Source organism: Catharus ustulatus, chromosome 3 (genome assembly GCF_009819885.2).
Source record: "Catharus ustulatus isolate bCatUst1 chromosome 3, bCatUst1.pri.v2, whole genome shotgun sequence".
In the NCBI taxonomy this organism is placed as follows: Eukaryota; Metazoa; Chordata; class Aves; order Passeriformes; family Turdidae; genus Catharus; species Catharus ustulatus.
Window position 1 is genome coordinate 65217757 of NC_046223.1, and position 16639 is coordinate 65234395.

Below are 16639 nucleotides of genomic sequence, written 5' to 3' on the forward strand. Positions count from 1 at the left end.
TCCTCTCCTCTCCTCTCCTCTCCTCTCCTCTCCTCTCCTCTCCTCTCCTCTCCTCTCCTCTCCTCTCCTCTCCTCTCCTCTCCTCTCCTCTCCTTTCCTTTCCTTTCCTTTCCCTTTCCTTTCCCTTTCCTTTCCCTTTCCTTTCCCTTTCCTTTCCCTTTCCTTTCTTTCCCTTTCCTTTCTTTCCCTTTCCTTTCCCTTTCCTTTCTTTCCCTTTCCTTTCCCTTTCCTTTCCCTTTCCTTTCCCTTTCCTTTCCCTTTCCTTTCGCCTTCCCTTCCTTTGAAAGAGGAAACCTTTATTCTCACTCTACTTGTAGTTGTAATTTCCAGAAAGGTGGATAAAAATTTCTGAAATCATATTTAACAGGCACTATGGTTTGGCTCCTTATGTTGTGGATGAGCACACAAACTGTTCAGCATTTTCATTGATAGGAGCAATTTGTCCCCTGTTGCGTTTTCAAGGGAGCTTTTATGACACATGGCTTCAGGAAAAGTTATTTTGTACCCCAGCCTGAAGTTGCTCTGAATCCCCAGAACAGGATAAGATCTAAGAAAACACTGGGGATGAGACTGTGCTACTGACAAGTTGGTAGGGAAGTCACCTGAATAAGTCATACATGTCACTGGGACTTTCCAAGGCTGAATGCTGGTATTTAAGGCCTTTGTTACACTGTCTTTGGTTCCTGGACATGGGCATAATACACCAATTTAATTTGCCAGTTAAATATTTCCTGCCCTTTTAATTAATTTATTTATTTGGTTTTAATTGGTTTTTTGTCTCTGAGTTTTTTTTCCCCGTTGCAAGGTGGTTTTTTTGGTTTTGCTGTGGGGCTTTATTTGCCTGTAGAGTACAGCTACTTGATGTATTAGTAGTTAGATAGAAGTTGCTCTAATGCACAGCTTCCTTTCTTCTCCTCCTAGCCCCACAAGGATAGCTGTCACCCTCACCAGCTGGTACTATCTAGATTAAAAATAGACATCAGCTGCACAATTGCAAATTTCTCCTGAGGATACCAACAGCAAGAGAGTTGACTACAATTCTTCACACAGACACCATCTAAAACCACATTTGAAATGACGTCTCTCTCATCTTCTAAAGCTCTTAACACCACTCACTCTGGCTTTGCCCTCAGTATCTGTTTCCACCAACTCTTCAGGATAATCAGCTGCCTGCTACCAATTAGTGTTGATAAAACTAGCAAGGTATAGCCCCATTAAATTGCTGGCAATAGCTGTAAGGATTTTAACAGCTCACAAGCAAATTATTAACCTCTGGCTCACCAGACTCTGAGTTGGACTCATTTTCCTTTTCATGTTAAGATATTTGTAAGATAATGTCAAAGCACTGAAGGTGTATATCACTGTATTATTACCTGTAACAGATTATGAAAAAGATGACCAGCTGGTAAAATTTGTTAGGAAAAAATCTATTCTCATTTCATAGAAAATTCCATCTGCTTAATTATACCTTTAAAACTCTAGATATATTGAAACTAATTTTTTTCCTCACTGCAGTATTTAAATGGTAACAGGATGGCTTTAAACATGGAGGGTAATGTTGAATGTCAGGTTCAGAGGTAAATTCCCTATTCTTTTGTGACTTTCTGGGTTAACTTAGGTAAAGCATTCTTGTGTTCCAAATGGAGACTTATTGTTTTCTCACTCTGCCTCTCATACCATTGCCATTTTTTATATGGTTTTGGGGATTTTTTTAAAATTTATATTTCTGTAAGATGGAAACTCACTAGAGGGTGAGATGTAGGTGCTGTTTTAACAATGCTACTCACCATTTGATCCTCTTATGAAGCAAGATGCAAGGCTGTGCTTTCCCAGTGAGAGAAGAAATTTATCCCTCAAAGTCTGAGCTCCTGTGTTACAGAGATGAGATATTTATATTGTGCAATATCTCCATGTGATACTTAAAGTAATTCATGTAGCCAAGGCACATAGATGCTATTCTAACACAATAAAATTAAAATAGCTGTGAATAATGATATCCATTTTACTATGTTATAAAAAAGGACATAACAAAATCAGAAACACAAAGGCAGACAAAGAAGGGAATCAGGAACCAGAAGAATCTCCTCATACCCTAGCAAGAGGGGCTGTGCTCTTCATTCACACCAATGTAAACCTGCACAGTGTTCACCCATTAGTTCACACAGATTCAGGGGACTGAAATTATTTTCTCCCATCCTGATCTTCCTGAAGCTGGAGTGTACAGCCAGTGCTGTGCCCTCATTAGACACTGTCAACTGCTGTTAATGAAAATTAGCTGGGTGAGGGATGCGGAAGCTGCCCAGGCTGTTCAGCAGGGATTTCCAGTACAGCTGCCTGCAATACTGATCCTCAGCTGACTGTTAAGGTCTGTTTTGGGTCAACAGGACATAGATAAATCAGCCTGACAGCAAAATAGTTCAATTTCAGCATCTTGAAATGGTCAGTGAGAAGATTCCATGCCTTTCTTCTTGGAATTGTTTAAAATGATCACCCTGCATGTTCTGTATATCTGTACAAGACCTGAGGTCTAGAGAAATTTCAAGCAGTACCCATATTTAAGGAAACACTTATCTATTTCAAAACCGAAGCAACACAAGGGGAAAGATATTTTTTCGTGTCTGCCTAATAATTTAAGAAAAAACCCAATGAAATACAGCTTTTAAAATATATACTCCCTTACAATAATTTAATAAACTGTGCTGTCCTCTCATAAAGAATCTGGATGGTTGCTGTGGTGACAAAGATTATCCTTGCTGCTGCTTGATTCTGTCATTTTTCTAAACATGCATTCGTAATATTTAGGATTTATTAACAATGTGTCACATAGATAGAGATAAATTACATGCTTTAAACTGGCCATGTAAGTCTTCTGTGATATTGCAACCAGTTTGTCAACTCAGCAATAAGATATGATGTGATTACTAGAAAATTAAAGCTATTTGTCATAAAAGATGAAGCAGAGAGTATCAGAACTCTCATAAAACAACAACAAGAAATCTCCGATAATCTAATGTGCTTCTTGATTTTATACTTTGAAGTTAGCAAATAGTTATTATTTCCCGTTTTGTAAATGGATCCAGTTTAGATTATATTGAGACTAGATGTATTTGTATGGAGAAAATTTGGGATTTAATGTATCAGAATTGATGTGATCCAGGCTGCAATTTTTTAGGATGGTTCAGACTGTAATGGGAAGTTTGTGGAGAGACCTTAATGGTGGGACACTTTACAGTATATAAAAGCAAATATGCACACACTTGTGCTTTAAGAAAATGTACCTAATTTCTAGGAATTTGTGTACATTTCTTTGTGATGTGTAGTATCCTAATTGTCAGAAAATTAGATGAGTTTCTCAGTGTGGCCGTCTAAAAAGGTATATTTTGGTTCACCTTGCTGGAATTTTTGATACAAGCTTCACTGATGATACAGTGTGAGCCTGATTTAAATAACCAGCTCTAGAGTCATTGCTCCATACAGATTTTGCAGTCAAACTAGCAGTAAATTCCCTAAATCAAAATTAATTTTAAAACCTTTTTCTTTTTTCTTTTTTCTTTTTTTTTAAATAACAAAGATTTATTCTTATTTTATACTTAATTTTTCAAGAAAGATAGGCCTGTTTTCTGTAGTGAGACACCTAATATGTGGTAGAGATGCAGCAGAGCTGAGGCGTTTTTAAAGCAAACAAGGAATATGTGTCTGTGTAAGTGACTCTGCCCAAAGAATATGATTTATTCATATTCATCTCTGTATGTAGGGTGACCTCTTGAATTGGGTGAGACATGTCTCCACTCTATGTTTCAATGCAGAGGAAGTGACTCAGCTTTCTTTAAGTCCCCTGAGTCAGTGTTTGGAGGCAGTCTGGAGCAGTGGTAGGGAAAACTGCTCAGATGTGCCCAGAATTAGGGAGCAATCTTCCATCTGTTCCTACCTTGCACCATTCCTACCACTTTTGCTACCTAAACTAGACCGTGTAACCATTTAAGCAAAACAAGTGGGAAAAGTTTGAAAATCCAGCAACAGGATTCTCCCAGTCCATAGAAGTAAAATAGTCTCACATTATTCAAAAGAAAAATAATCTCAGACTCACCTGAAATACAATAAATCAGTGAAGTATATTTCTTCCTACTCTTGTTCTTTGAGGTTTATATAACAAGAAATGAACTGTGCACCCAGGCTGAAAAGAGCAAGATGAAAACCGAATAAAAGCTCCTTTTAGCCAAACAACATCATATAATTAGCTCAGTTATTTCCATACATTAGTGGCTCTGTTACTCTTTATCTCAATGAAATAATATTCTCTCTATCTGGAGACAACACAGCCTGATGCCATAGAGTGGTTATGATTTTGCAAACCACACACAATAATTATTTCAGGTACCAAATACTACAAAATAAAAACATTCTGGATTATTTTCAAGGATTTATGTAAATATCTGGACAGGGAAATTTTTGTTTCTTACCGGATTTCTTTGGTAATGTGTATTCTGAGAAAATAACTAAAGTTGTAAGTGAAATATTTCAGTTGTCTTCAATAGGCATTAGAGCAGTTTCTTGGACTTGACATGCAAAATGGATAACTTTTTCTCTGTTGGATTAATTTGGAGGTCAGTATTCTTGTTATTTAGATTCTGCAGACCACAGGTAACACTGAAATACAACGCATCTCCCACAGCGTCTGGTGAGATTTGCATTTGCTTTTGTCAAAAACAAATTTCATGCTGTATTTTAGAACGGTTTCTTACTGCATGAAATATGTGCACAATATGATAAACCAGGCACTCTCTATAGTCTTAATGACTTTATTTCACAGTTATAATAAATGCCTTTTAAATTCTACAAGTGTGCAAAGAGGAATATGCACATTTGATTTAATTCTGGGTTTTTTTTCAAAAATTCAACATTTTACCTTTTTTATATTATCCTGGTTTTGACACAGCAGACAGGACAGAAGAGAAAAAGATTTATATGGACGTATATAGCAGTAATTTAATGTGAATATTACAGCTGAAAAATTTTGTTCAAATGGAATGGCATAACAAGGGCAGATAAATACTGTACCCCTTCCTCCTCTAAGAAGCCAGTTCTCAGTTTTTGGTGTACAGCATGATCAAAATGAGTAATTCTCTGAGACAGCAATCCCTAACCTGGGAACTTTTTATCTCTGTAGCTTGTACAGAACATTGAGTCTAACTTTTATTGTGTGTTGGAAAGACCAATTCAGTATGTGAGCTTTAAAAATTTTAGAAAATGTAGTAAAAAGAAAACTTTTTCCCCTCCAAAGGTAATTTGGAGACCATAAAGTACTAATCTTGCTAAACAACCCAAGATAAATACAAAAAAATGTTTAGTAAATAATGTTTTTCTGGATTGTGACTAACATGTGTTACTGTACAACTATTACAGATCAGCAAAACCTATTCATGCCTTTAAAAGTAGCTGTATGGCTCAATTAAAAGCAGAATAATTATTAAAGGCAGCTAATACTGTGATTTTTATCTATATATTGTCTGTGTATATATATATAAGATTGAACTACATTGTATATAACTCTGACTATTTAGGTGACAAAGCATGATGCAGCCATAATATTTTAAGCACTTTTTAATTCATTTTTTTAATATGAGAATTAATCTGATATTTTTGTGTGTGAAAATTGTTTCAATATTGATAAATATGTGTTGCTTTTTTCTTTCAGAAATTCAAAAAGAGAAAATGGAGAGACCTGAAAAACGAACACCAGCGAAGGGTAACTGGATTTTTTGTCTGTTTGCCTACATATATTTGTGTAACATACAGTGTCTTTATTAACTACAGTTATTTCACGACTATAAGGCGCACCCTTTTGACTGAAATTTTCGCCCGAACCCAGAAGTGCGCCTTATAGTCCGGTGCGCCTTATATATGGGCAAAAGTTCGGCAATTTGCCAACCCGGAAGGAGCCGTCAGGGCCGCGGCTGCTGGGTGGAGGCAAAGCCGTGGGGTTGCATCTGCTGGCTGGAGGTTGGGCCGTGGGGTCACGGCTGCCGGGTGAAAGCGGGGCTGTGGGACTGGGGCTGCCGGGTTCAGGAGGGCCCGGGGGCCAATGGCTGCTGGGTTGAGGCAGGACCTCGGCCAGCAACCGCGTAGGGGGAGCTGGGGACGGATCCTCGCTGCAAAAAAAGTGCACCTTATAGTCCGGTGCGCCTTATGGTCATGAAATTATGTTACATAATTTTTGTTCTGTTAACTTGGTTAACTACTGCTATTGTATCATAGAAACTTTCAAATATCAGTTGGCACAGACTGCAAATGAGCTAAAATTCATGTATACCTTAACATTAACAAAAAACTTGCAATTTCATACTTGTGTAGCTAGATTGAAAATGCACATTCATAATAAGATTCTCCTGCCCAAACTTTTCCAGAACTCTTTTTTCTAGCAAAGGTGCAAGAAAGTTGAGTGCTGATGAACTTCCTCTAGTGCAAAAGGCATGAAGTGTGTTGGGCAAGGAAAAAAGCAAATTTATAGGCCAGTGGGTGCCATGCAAGTCAGGAAGTCATAGTTAAGAGTGAGCCAGGTGTGCATTAGAGATAAGAAAAACTTCCACTTTAAGAACTTGCTCTTTTTCAGACAGTTTAATCTTCTATAACTGGCACTTTCCAAAAATCCACAGAGGAACTGGTTTGGACTGGTTTCCAGAGGTCATATAAACAAAGGAATTTCCTTGGCTATCTGAAGGAATTTTTGCCTAACAGAGCTCCTATAGGAGCTAGAGCTACACAGCTAGGAGCTAGGCCACATAAAACTTGATGAGCATCCCTCAAACACACCAGTGCTCAGCTTGATAGTGGCAGGAAGAAGCAAGGAGGAGGCTTATTAAATATATTTTGTATGCACACACACCCTCCCTATCCAATTATATTCATTTCTATAGGTATTCTTAGTGTGGTTTTACAGTATTTTGCACCTCTGTAAAATGTTTTTATACTATTTTTCACCTCCAGTTCTGTGCTAATCAGAGTCATCTGGACTGCCTAAAACTGTTTCTCAACTATTTAATAAATCATGTTTTATCAAAATGAATTTTTTAGGGTACCAGTGGGCAAGCCAGGCAGTAATGAACTCAGATCCATTAGCAAGGATCCCAGTTAAGGTCTTTTCAAGCAAAGTAATCTAAAACCACAAATAATATTGCAGTCTTGACCAAAACAGCCTCTTGTGTACCATTTCATCTATACAAAAGTGCATTTCTTTACACAGAACGCTGCAGAAATTATTACAAAGAAATTATAGGATGCTAAAAAAAAAAAGTTCAGGTGTTATTAGTGAAGTCCCATTATTCATGTGCCTGATAATGCAATCTCTAGTTACATAATCAGTTGCTGAACCACAAAACAATTTTTTTCTTCTGTATTTTGTTTTCATATTTAATCCCAACAATGTGACTTGTACGTAGGAGGAACAATTACAAGAAAACATGCTGTCTGGCCTCTGTCTACATTGTGATAAAGGCATGAATCCTTAGAGAATTTCACTGTAACCTTCTAAAGTACCTTCAGGAAATATGTACAGTCTTTTATTGTTTTTACAGGAAAAATCCAGAGGTAAAATGAATATTTGCAATAGCAGGAAACAGAAAAAACATTTCTGTCTGCTGCCCAACATGTGGGAACACTGGAGTTTTAAAAGTAATTTAATTATATTTTTTGAACAGTCAAATCCTCTGAGTACTAGTCCTACAATTTACAAGGGAGTTCAATCTATAAGCCTCATTTTTTGAAAGATTGAACTGAAATATAAGGAAGGGTTATAATGAATAAAAATCCCAGATGGAAGTGACTGAAATTAAAAGATCCAAACAGTATTGAGAGTCAGGCAAACTGGTGCCCTAAAATTTACTTTTAATTAAATATTTTGATAAACTACCATGCATTGTTTAAGCAATAATGTCTATTTAAATTATTGTAGCAAATTTAAACCTTGAAAGAAGAAATACTCTAAGAAATAATTTCACAAAACCATTCTTAAGGGTCATTCTTAAGACTCCTGAAATAAAATTATTTCATGATTACATGTACACATAAGCACAAATTCACTACAAAGTAGGATCTTTCCAATTCGGTATTTGAGGTGTTAGTAATTTCACAAGAGCAGTGGTACCTGGACTGCATGACCAGGAACTTGATCAGCCAGAAGAGGCAGAAGGGATTGATTGCTTTCATGTACACAACTCTCCTGAGCATGTAGATATTGCATTCTAGATTTTGCAGGAGTCTGAGTTGCTGCTGGAGCCTGTTTAAGAAATAGGTGATGTAATTGTTACAAGTATTGCAACCAATAAGAGTTAATTTTGCGTTGTTTTAGCAAAAAGTAAGAATGATAATAAAAAATGGTGAGATAAAAGTAAATGTAATTACAGAATTTCTGTCTAATGAAAGTCAAATGACAATTTCTGATTTTATGAAAAACTGATCTTACCAGTAAAATAAATTGGCCTACATTTCTCAGAAATAGCTCTAATTAAAGCAGACATTGAGAAGGAATGGGAAAAGGTTGATTTACTGTGAGAGTTTCCCCAAAATCACTTCACTAATACATTGCTGTTGGAGTGAGGCATGGAAGAAAATAATATAATGATGGTTCATTTGCTGTAGCTGGAAGACAAAGTATGTGAGACAGCTAAACAGATAAATAGAGCTAGATCATACAAATCCTAGTATGCTAGAAACCCACATAATTTCAGCAAATTAATGGATTAAAAGGTATATTTCATACACAGATCAATCTGTCTAGCCTGATTCCTCAAGGTGCAGCTACAACTATACTTGTATTCACTTTAAACTGGAGGTCCAGATGACATCATAGCCATAGATTGCTTAATTATGGATTTGGGCCTGGGAGTCTATGCCCCTCTCCAGACCAACTCCTCTTTTTTCATTGTTCCTTCAAGAAGAATTCAGTTGTAACCCTCTGAATTTGCTTTTTACTTCCAAATGAAAGTATCTACACAGGGATTTAATGCTCTCTGACTAATGCACTCTAACTTCATTGTATTAGTTCATTTATCTTAACTTTCCTGAGAGTGCTGCTCTGTAGACAAGCATTTAGTTTGTTGGCTGGGGCGAGCAATCTCTGCTTCATGCTTACTGCACTCATCACCTGGCTTTGTACTAAGCAGCAGACTTAAGACTTACTCTGCTGGAAACTAATTTTGCTTCTCTTAGATACAGAAGTAGTGTCTTACTACAACTCTTCTTTTTCCACTTTCTGTTTTGGAGGGTGGAATGTCTTCATTGGAGAACTTTATGGAAAAAAAAAAATAATGACATCCCTCTTCACTATGTCTTCAATTTGATACAATTAAAATCTGTGGTGATGATTGAAATTGGGAAAATCCTCTCACATATATACGATGCTTCTTGTTTTTATTATTCTGTGAAGTAGATAGCAATATTAGGTTTGGACTATGTTGTTAAATTACCTTAAAATTTTCCATTATAAGCTTCTATTTTAGATTATTTATAAATTTATCACACTCCAGTCACTTAGGATGAGATTTCCCATGTTCATCTTTTTGCCTCAGGCTGAATTTTCATTGAAAGACATGCAAAAATGTTTCAGCAATTTCCAAAATCTAGGTTAGCGAAAATTAGGTTGGGGTGCTATATTTTTCTCCAATGCTAATAACACTTCATTCTGAGCTTGTGACTTTTTGGTATTTGCAAAGAAGTCCAAGAAAATCTCTTTTAATTTGAGGAAAAATTTTAGCTTCCACAATTACCATAAATCTACTTGGTTTTTAAGTCTACTTATTTTTTTTCTTGTGGATGCCACCAGCATCCTAATAGCAAAAGTAACAAAAGAGGTGATCTTTTAATTACAAAATGTGTCATAAAGCTAATAAAATTGTTGAATTCAAGCTGGATGAACAGTTTTAGTTTCAGCATTTTTCAGTGTGTAAGTAGCCTTTAAAACATTTTTATATGCTTGTGTTATTTTATTTTATTTTATTTTATTTTATTTTATTTTATTTTATTTTATTATGGAAAAGAAGATACAATCAACTCTAATTTGTTTCACAGAAATATGGCAGTATGGCTAGACTGGCTGATTCCAAAATTGAATGCTTTCACCTAGAACTGTGGGTTGAAGAAAGGGCATATATTATTCACCTCACAAAGAAAAAGATATCCAAGAGACAAAATATGGAAAAGATCTGTGATGTATTTTCTATGACAGAGTTTTTATGACTACATATGAAGTTGAATATGAAAACATTTCAAGGGAGAGTTAATATGCTAAGAAATATCAGATTTAAATTTGTCAGATCAAAAGCTCCCATGGATTTTGTTGGTCTTGTGACTGAAGAGTCAAAAATGGCTGGTGATCCCAGCCCTGAAACATGAACACTTTAATTTCTGGCAGCACCTGCCCTCCCCAAATAAGGGTAGCCATAGCTCTGACAGTGCCCATAAGAGGTAATGATAAACATTACAATCTGAGATTAGCAACCTCTGAGGCTATGGGCATATCAACACACAGGATAAGGCTCTCAAACTAGCCAGAGATCACCTTCAGCCTATAATTGGGAAGAGAAAAATAGCTTATGCTTATGCCAGCCTGGTCTCTGCTTATCCACATTCCAGGCTCCCTGCCCAGATACATCAAGTTACTTTTCTTTCTCAAGAAGGGGCCAACTGATCCCTTTTTCATTTTTAAATTTTAGTCTACACAAATATTAATATTTTCTTACATTTTTTTTTGTTTGCATGATTTTGAGAATGTGAAACAAATTTCAATTAGCTTTTTCTGTCTGCTTTCAGGTCTACTGACATTCAATTCAGTTAGTGTTGTTCAAGGATCATTTTATGGGTTTGTTCTGTGGGTATGGGTTTTGTTTGTTTTGTTTTCTTTTGATTTTTTTGGTTTGTTTTCCTGTTCTTGCGTGGGTTTTTTCTCAAATCATAAAATATGGGAATGCTATGGAAAAATTACAATAAAATTTTAAAAAATACAATAATCTTTCTTACACAAGTAAGATGTCCTGTGGATAAAAACAAGCTTTCTGATTATCAGTCTGTTCTGCATAGTTCAGCTGTATTTTTTGGCATAGAGACTACAAGAACTTTTGTGTGAATGTGCAGAAGCTCATGTTTCACTCACACTGACCATCACAGAACCCTTGTTTTCAAAACTGTGCTGTTGGTCCAGCCAAAACTGACAGAAGTGTTTAGATATAGCCAGCATCTGCTAATACAAATGCAAGATGTAAAAGCATGCTACAATTTCTGTGAAAAATACTCAGTTTGGAGAATTTTGGTTTTTGTTTTTTTCCTTGGGATGCTCCTAGATTTACTAAAGCTTTTTAATGAGTTGCAGTCTGTAATTCATTCAATAATACATTGCTGGTGCTGCTGCTTTGTTCACAGCCTGCTTTTTTTGGTGGAAATTTATTATACCCATTCTTTAAAGGCTTTGAAGTAACTCTCGTCAATCTATTTCAACTGTACTGCTGTTTGTTACCAGTAATAATTTACTTGTTATGACTGAAAATGTATTTTGAATAATCCAAACACATATAGCACATAATGAATTTACTGAATGTTCTGAATGATTTTTCTTAATGAATACAACCTGTTTTTTAGTGTGGAAACACTCAGCCAACAAAAAAGTGCTTGCACTTTTGTGAAATGGCATTCTCTGCAAAGCTGATGAAATGAATGGATACAAAAGCATAATGTGCTTGTTTGTCAAGCTCACCGTCTTCTAATTAGAATTTGTTTTGCTTGTTCTCAGAAATATGGGTACAGAAAAGAAAATAATATTTCCCTGAAACTACAAAATCCTGTTCTTTTAGTAGTACGGGTTTACTAAGAATAAAATCATTAGTATGTGGGATTGAACCACTTCATAATGTGGTCTGAGACCTAGGTGGGCAGTAGAGTCCATAAGGACTCATGTTTGCCTGCCTTTTGCAGGACATGGAGTCAGTTGTGTTTGGAACAGCTGCTCTTCCTGAGGTTACACTCTGATTAAAAGAGAGGTTTTCTTGTTAATCCATCCTGTGACGGAAGTGGCAGCTAAAAATAAAGAAAAAAATAGCATAGAAAGCAATATGCTGGCCGGTTTTTTTGTTAAGAATAGAAAGCAATGCAGTCAAGGGCTGAAAATAATTTCCTCTGTCAGAAATCTTAGAGTCAGGGTGGTTGTGTAATGGGACCAAAAGAGAAAGGACAGATTAGACTGAGGTTGCTGAATAATCACTTCTTTCAGAAAAATATAGTCTAATATCTGAAGACTTATTCAAGGAAAATATTTCTCTTGGGCCTGGAATTAAATATTGACATTAAGAAGGTCTATACATCATCAAGTACCTGTGACTCAGAGCTAAAATCCATTATTTGGGTTTACAAAGGCTTTTCCTTGATCGTTTCCATGAGATCATAAGTGTGTGTAATACATCTAGATTACAGATTTATTATGAGCTGGGGCTTATTTATTTGTTTATTATTTGCAGCAATACAAAGAGACAAACCTGAGAAACAAGAAAAAATTGAGAGGAAGGAACCCCCAAAGGGTATGCATTCAGTTTTTTATATTCTTCATCTTTTCATCAGTGAGTCCAAATAGCCTAATCTATTGACTCTTAGACTGTTCTTGTAGATCCCAATAATGTTTAAGGATGGAGGAGGAGGTGTGAAAGCCAGCTGGAAGGAGAATGAGGTTTTTAAAAACAATTTTAATTCATCACTGTACAGAAAAACTGAAATTATATTCAGATACTAATTAATGAGCCTTTACTGTGCTAGTAAATTATGTAAAAAATGTCCAGAACACAAATAAGTGTCCTTTTTATTCTTCTTGAATAAATCCAAGCACATAATTTGTCCTTGAAAGTACTTCACACCAAAATGTAATGAGTAAATTATAAAATACTGGAATAACATACTGAAAATGGTCCCTGTAGACATTCTGCTTTGGAAATCTGCTTAAAAAAAAAAAAAATTCTTTCAGATTAATTTCAGAGACATTGGAGAGGTTCTAGAGAGAATTTAATAATTTCCTGGCAGTGTATGCCAACAACAAATTACAGATCTATTGTAGAAGTCAGAATCAGGACACTGCTTACTCTCCATCCGCAACTTATGAGTTAGCTCTGCATTACAAGAGCCACCATCTAGTTTGCCTTTTGTGAGGATATTCTAGCAAAATGGAATTTTGGTGGAGTGCAACTGCTTGTCATAACACTTTTAATTCTTCTGAGAATATGTTCTTCGCACTAACTTATGGCTAATGAAGTCTTGTCCTGGAGGAAGATACACATTCTTGAAGAGCAAACAGGCCAATGATCATAATAAATTACCAAAAAAACAAAAGAGAAGACTGAATATCCAGCCACAGCAGACTTATTGAGGCCAAGAACACAAGTGAATGTGCACCTCCTGACAGCTGTGCTTGACTAGGCCTTTCTATGGTCTCTGATCAGAACTTTTCCATTTCATATAAGTAATTCAAACTGCCTTGAGCTAATGAGACTGATTTTAGAAGTTAATGGCAGGCATATAAATTGAGGTGTCTGGTAGAATGAATATTTATTAGCAGAATATAGAATGATGATAACACAGGAAATTTTTTCTGGGATTTGGGAAAAATTACAAAGCAAGGGCAATAATGTCCCATATTAAAACATGAATTTATCTCTAAGACTTCTGTTAGAATGCGGAAAACTTGGGGAACTCTTCAAGTTGATTGCACACCACACAATATTTAATATTTTACTAAGTTTCTTAGAACAAGAAAAAAGTTATCCTAGCCAAACACAACCAGTGGGGAAAAAAGACAATTATACTGCCTTACCTTGCCTAATAAATCCTATTAATATTCTGTCTACCTAATGGTATTTTTTCTTGAAGTGAACTATTTGTTTTATTTAGTGAAATGTTGCCAAAACTGCTATGGAAACACTACTGTGTATAGAGATTCTCTGTATTCACAGTACTAATAAACATTACTGTCAGACTGTACACTAAATTTCAAAACTAAGACTATGAATGTGTGTCTTTCTAAGGTCTATTTCATTGTAGGGTAAGTAGAAGACTCCAGAGACTGCATCCCTGTATTTTTGCTGCTAATTTTCTACATTAAATACATTGCCTTTTCAAGATCAAGATAACAGAGAGTATATTCTAATCTATAATAAACTTCTGGGATGAAGTTTAAGAAAGTTATTTAATGACACAGAGAGTAATTAGAAGTGTCTCAGTCACTTAGCAGCGTCTCAGTCAGAGATGTCAACCATATTCTCATGTATTTCATCCCTATACTGCTTAAAAATGTGGAAGCCTGAATATTGCCCCACTTTTCTTTTTCTTCAGTTACATACGGAATTCATGGCACTGTAAAAGAAGTTTTGTATCTCCTCATGTTAGACAAAAGTAATTTTATTAAACTGGATGAAATCTCTGCAGGAGTTAGACTTAAGCTGGGCTTGCATTTTTGCAGCTGTTCTAAAACCCACATGCTTATTTTTTCATTTTTTGGAAAATTATAGTGTGAAATCCTAAGAAAAGCAAGTGGAAAACATTTTGTGAATAAGTGGATAGCATAATGCAGTTTCCACTGTCACAATGTTAGTTTTACTTTGCACATAGTGGGTATCTAATTATGGTTCTGAGATCGTCATTGCCAGGGACTGATCTCAGCTAGTGTCCATTACTGGCTATCTGTATCCATTACTAACTATCCATATCCATTACTGGTTATCCATTTCAAGCCAGCTGGCAAGTCACAGATGTATCATTTGCACATGTGATTTTCTTCTGCTCCCAGATTGATTCCAGGATTTTCACAACCAGTGTCTGACAGAATATGGGGTGGCCAAGGTGAAGCCCTCTTTCTAACCCAGGCAGCAACATTTACTGTGAGCTGTGCCTTAGTAATCGACCGTTTGCTGAAATTCTCCTGGAGCTGGCACAGTTGCAAAGATGATGCTGTGCAGCAAACAGCTGAGGCATGTTACCATGGCAGTAACTTGTTAGCCAGAACTGGCTGCTCACAGCCCTGTAATATGATGTATGCTGTGAAAATATGCACAGGGCAGCTCGGCAGTAACACACTCTGCCACTTAGTATCCTAAGGCTTATCTTGGTGAAATTGTTTGGGAGTCTTCATTTTTTCCACTTTTTTTTTTTTCCTTTTTTGGATAAACATAATGCTTTCTTTCTTTCCTAGTGACAAGTAAAGATAAACTGGAAAGACAAGAAAAACCCGAAAAAAAGGAAAGGCATGCAGGTAATTATTTAATGTCAGAATTTATTTTATGTTGAGAGGCACCCCAAAGCTAATTCTACACTCAATTTCCATTTATGTATCCCTTTGATTGGAGAAAAAAAAAGTTATAAAATATTATGAATAAAAAAAAATGAAATTATAAAAAGTTTGAAGTCTTACACACTAAGTAGCATCTAATATTCCTTCTGCATGTTTTTTTGTTTGTTTTTTGGGGGGGGGATTTGGGGGGGGGTTTTGTTTTGGTTTTTTTTTTTTTCTGGGGAGAGGAGATAATATATTTTGTACTTTGGATTAGTGTAATGTTTTGATAATCACTGAGTATTTACAACACTTGCAATAAGAATGGTTGTTAAGAGATTATGTTCATCCAAGAAAAAGGCACATGACAGCCCAGTCACAGAGGTAATCAGGAAGGTCATGTGGAAATAAAAGCATCTTAAGTAGAATAGGGCCACTGAGAAGACCAGGATTAATTATTTCAGTAGTCACTTAAAATAAATAAGTATATAGCACTGTTTTATCTTCTCCAATTCTTACTTTCTATTTAAACACCAGCCCAATGCTCACACAAACATTTTTGTGTTCCTAGGATAATCTCATACACCGTACCCAAATAGGGAACTGCATGTTTTCACACACATGATCCCCATAGGCCACCTCAGGGCACATCAGCCCATGAAAATATCAACTCTGCACATCCAGTTCTGCACAGTTCTACTGTGTAAGCATTGATCCCAGAAGATTAGCAAATCAGAGTCCACACAGGACAACATTTCAGATTATCCACCACTCAGTGACTACCACACAACTCAGGTGTATTCTGAAACTTGAGCCAGGAATCTAGTAACTACAGTGCAGTTAATTTCAATTTGTAAGGCGGAAATTAAAAGCAAACAAAAAACCCCAAAGAACATTAGTTATAATGTCACTGCAATTAGATTTGTAATTAATTATAGTGCTTAATCATTCATAGTTGGAAAAATTGTTAGTTGTTCTGTGGAGTTCAGAAAATCCTTCAGAAATTAGCCAAAGTAATAAACAAGAAAGTTAAAAAATAGCAATAAACCAAAATAAATAAATAAATTACAGTATATAAATATATTAAAGAAATAAAAACAGTAGACAGTATAAATAAGTATGACTCCACTATCTTCTTTCATGGGATTACAGTGGGGCTGGAAAGGCTGCTGTCCCTCCAGCTAACTCATTGATGGCAGATGAGTTTTTGAAAGTTCCAATCCCATGATCCCAGGCATCAACAACAGCAGGAGCTGAATCAATCTTTTTCATTCTTTGAATGCATAACCATGGTGCCTACTTGTGTTTCTTGATCTTATTTCTCATTTAAATGCAACTTTTTTTTAATGG

The 16639-nt window shown here is 35.9% G+C and overlaps 1 protein-coding gene across 1 annotated transcript in view; it reads left to right on the plus strand.

Annotated features, from left to right (window-relative positions):
• TRDN (triadin) overlaps positions 1 to 16639 on the plus strand; it is a 219772-nt gene that overhangs the window by 49833 nt on the left and 153300 nt on the right. Inside the window, exons 5-7 of the mRNA XM_042779095.1 lie at positions 5696 to 5746; positions 12498 to 12557; positions 15212 to 15271. Of these exons, the coding sequence (XP_042635029.1) occupies positions 5696 to 5746; positions 12498 to 12557; positions 15212 to 15271 (171 nt within the window). The remainder of the gene's footprint in view (positions 1 to 5695; positions 5747 to 12497; positions 12558 to 15211; positions 15272 to 16639) is intronic.